Source organism: Spinacia oleracea, chromosome 3 (assembly GCF_020520425.1).
Source record: "Spinacia oleracea cultivar Varoflay chromosome 3, BTI_SOV_V1, whole genome shotgun sequence".
Classification (NCBI taxonomy): Eukaryota; Viridiplantae; Streptophyta; class Magnoliopsida; order Caryophyllales; family Amaranthaceae; genus Spinacia; species Spinacia oleracea.
In genome coordinates, this window is record NC_079489.1 from 140,688,844 (window position 1) to 140,691,913 (window position 3,070).

Sequence of the window (3,070 nt, forward strand, 5' to 3'; positions counted from 1 at the left end):
CAGAACTACTGACTACTGACAGAAGTAATCAAAACCAAGAACCGAGTATAATATCCATTATATGACCATGAATATCCAGAACTAATGCTAAATAACCACTAATGTTACATATGATTCTGCTCTCAAATTTTCTTCTTCAGGTGGTTCTGCTCTCTCAATTTTGCCGTCGGAATCTTAGCATGTTTTCCCTTACCGAGCTCTCCCTCTCTCGCTGACCTCTAACCCTTCTCATGTGTGGGCTGCCACCAACAACCAAGAAAAAAGACATTAGTTTAGTAACAAAGATACGCTATATACTCCTAACATACGGTACTTTTACTCTTAACAACATAAATGTCGATGTTACCTTATTATGGAGCGTTGAATTGTTTTTCTTGGCTCTCTTTTTCAATGATTTTCCACCCAATGTTACCGGTGGTTCCGCTCTACCGCCTTTTTCATTTGAGGATGGAGAAGCTAACAATGAGTTAAGTACCTACATTACATTTCCATTGAAAAATAAAACATCATAATCTATTAAGGTTGAAAGACAATAAAAAATAAAATATAAATGTCGATATTACCTCATTATTGACCGTTAAATTGTTTTTTTAGCTCTCTTTTCATAGGTCTCGATGGTTTGGGAGCCAGGGGTTCTTCATCAGATGCTTGGTTTTTCTTCTTCCTTCCCCTCTTTAGAGGTTCACCATCTTCATCAGATGCTTGGTTATTCTTCTTCCTTCCCCTCTTTAGAGTTTCACCTAGTGACCTACGAGCTTTACTCTTTTCACGACCTTTTTTACGGACGACATCTGGATTACTATACTTAATTGGGGAATGATCTTCAACATCACTGTCAACATTTTCAACATTGGGAGTATCTTGATTATCTACTATTTCTCCGCTTAGAGATTTTATCCATGTACCATCTAATAAATCTTTTGATACATTCTCTATCACATTTTCTACATAGTGACACTTTTGAATTGAGTCAATCACATTATCAATGATGGGGTAGAATTTACTCTCTATACGCTTTGATCTCTCCATCTCGCTTGTCCATTTACCTCCAATTCCAAGAAGTTTGATGCTACTGTGTTCCCTTTCTACATCTTTCCTTCGTCGTCTTAATATGTACCTTTCATGTACTAGTGTCAAGTTTCTCTTGAACAGAACCTTAAAAGCATGTCTACATAAAACGCTTTTCCAATCAAACAATCTACATATGCAATTAACCTCCATGGTAGAACTATCAAATAATACCTTGTAATCCTTCATTATCACTTTTCCTCCACTTATATCATTTCTTTCGGTCACCTTGTATTCAAATACAAGACTATCTTCAATTCCTAAACCTGCTTCACAATACACCATTGCCATAAGCTCATCTTGTACCTTCTTAAATAAATTATGGGTGTACGCTTTCTGGAACTTTATCTCCATTTCAAACGTAGTCATACATCGAATATCTGCATTCATTCATTGAGCATCGGCGAATATTTCCTTATCAATTTTGTCACCCAATGCCATTTCATACTGCTCCACAAATGATTTCAGTGATGTTTTTCTATGTACATACCCATCGAAGTATGCGTTCATACTCTCACTTCGCTGTGAGGAAGACATTCTCGCCCAAAATTTATCTTTTACAAAAACAGGTACCCATTTCTCTCTTCCTTCATACAAAGTTTGAAACCAATTATTTTCTTCCAACTTAAAATCTTTTATCATTTGAGCCCATTTATTTTCAAACTCATCCACAATCAAGTTCTCATATACTACATCCAAAAATGCCTTTCTCAATTCGTCATACTTCTTAAATCCCCCACATTTTTCAGGAAACTTTACAAGAATATGCCACAAACACCACCTATGCCTAGCATGTGGGAATACGATACTAATTCCCTTTCCTATACTAGGGCATTGGTATGTTATTATGGCTTCAGGTGCCTTCCCACCTATTGCTTGTAACCAAGTTTTAAACAACCATTAAAATGTTTTAGCTTCTTCATTGCTAATCAAAGCACACCCTAATAATATGGAATGACCATGGTGGTTTACTCCAACAAATGGGGCAAATGGAATTTTATACTTGTTTAACAAATATGTGGTGTCAAAAGTTACTACATCATTGAATTCTTTATAAGCTGCACGACTCCTATCATCAATCCAAAACACATTTTCATCCTACCATCTATAGTAGCATCAATTTCAAAATTAAAATCTCGACTAACCTTCTACATCCTTGTAAAAAGGATATAAAGAGCTTCAACATCAACACCTCCAATTCTTTCCCTTTGAGCTTTATCAACATAATTACGACAATCTCTAGGTAGACAAGGCATGTTCTCTGGCCCACCAGCTTCTGCAGTTACGGCTCTAATGACTTTCCTCATCTTAACACCAGTTGCATCAAACATCTCAAATCTTCTTTTTAAAAGTGATGGCACAGTCCGATGCGCATTTAAGAACCGAGAATTTCTTGGATCCATGTCATGATTGTGTTCCACATATACTTGTGTAATTTTCCATCGACCACCCTCTCTTTGTGCAAGATTAACTTTTGCCGGACAATTAGTTCTCGCCACTGGTCTTTTCCTTTCCCTCTTATAATTTCTTTCCTTCCTCGTCCCTCCCTTGTGACAAGCAAACTTATGACAAACACAAATTCCCGTTTTATTGGTTGAACGAGAAAATTTCACAAATCCAAAACCCTCAGAAAACACATACTTTTGTACCATATCAAATGCATCTTCAATTGACGGGAACGACATACCCACCTTAGGTACTTCGACAAGCTCAAGATCTTCAGGTTCTTGAGAAGCCATCTACAAAAAAAATCAAGTACTCTTCAACAATCAGAATCATATTTAACTAAAAGAAGGATTAACAAGCAAAATCATATTATATGGATCTTATTACAAACTAATTAATTTATTTTAATGGATTAGCTTATCACGAATATCAGGGACTAGAATTTTAAAGTGCTTCCGAATTCCAAATGAGATATTCCATCAAATGGGAGAAATTATTGATGCTAAATTTCCAAGTATTTTTTTTATAGCACAAATAACAGGAACAAAGCAAGCTA

The 3,070-nt window shown here is 35.9% G+C and overlaps 2 protein-coding genes across 2 annotated transcripts; both read right to left on the minus strand.

Moving 5' to 3' along the window:
• Positions 1-218: 218 nt before the first annotated feature.
• Positions 219-1,458, minus strand: LOC110779761 (protein FAR1-RELATED SEQUENCE 1-like). The gene is made up of 3 exons (XM_056839723.1): positions 628-1,458; positions 347-475; positions 219-239 (listed from the first exon to the last, which is right to left on the minus strand). Exons 1-3 carry the CDS (start codon positions 1,456-1,458, stop codon positions 219-221), a joined length of 981 nt encoding a protein of 326 aa, XP_056695701.1.
• LOC110779763 (protein FAR1-RELATED SEQUENCE 5-like) lies at positions 1,459-2,807 on the minus strand. Its single transcript, XM_056839724.1, has 3 exons — positions 2,221-2,807; positions 2,028-2,137; positions 1,459-1,937 (listed from the first exon to the last, which is right to left on the minus strand). The coding sequence occupies exons 1-3, from the start codon at positions 2,805-2,807 to the stop codon at positions 1,459-1,461; spliced, it is 1,176 nt and encodes a 391-aa protein (XP_056695702.1).
• Positions 2,808-3,070: the final 263 nt, after the last annotated feature.

Excerpts from the sequence above, each read along its gene's own strand:
- LOC110779761 (XM_056839723.1), bottom strand. The coding sequence starts at position 1,458 with ATGAATGCAGATATTCGATGTATGACTACGTTTGAAATGGAGATAAAG. Across the intron at positions 476-627 it reads CATCTGATGAAGAACCCCTG|GTACTTAACTCATTGTTAGC; the intron begins GCTCCCAAACCA and ends AATGTAATGTAG. Across the intron at positions 240-346 it reads ATTCAACGCTCCATAATAAG|CCCACACATGAGAAGGGTTA; the intron begins GTAACATCGACA and ends TGTTGGTGGCAG.
- LOC110779763 (XM_056839724.1), bottom strand. The coding sequence starts at position 2,807 with ATGGCTTCTCAAGAACCTGAAGATCTTGAGCTTGTCGAAGTACCTAAG. Across the intron at positions 2,138-2,220 it reads TATATCCTTTTTACAAGGAT|GAGTCGTGCAGCTTATAAAG; the intron begins GTAGAAGGTTAG and ends GATTGATGATAG. Across the intron at positions 1,938-2,027 it reads TGTTGGAGTAAACCACCATG|GTGGGAAGGCACCTGAAGCC; the intron begins GTCATTCCATAT and ends TACAAGCAATAG.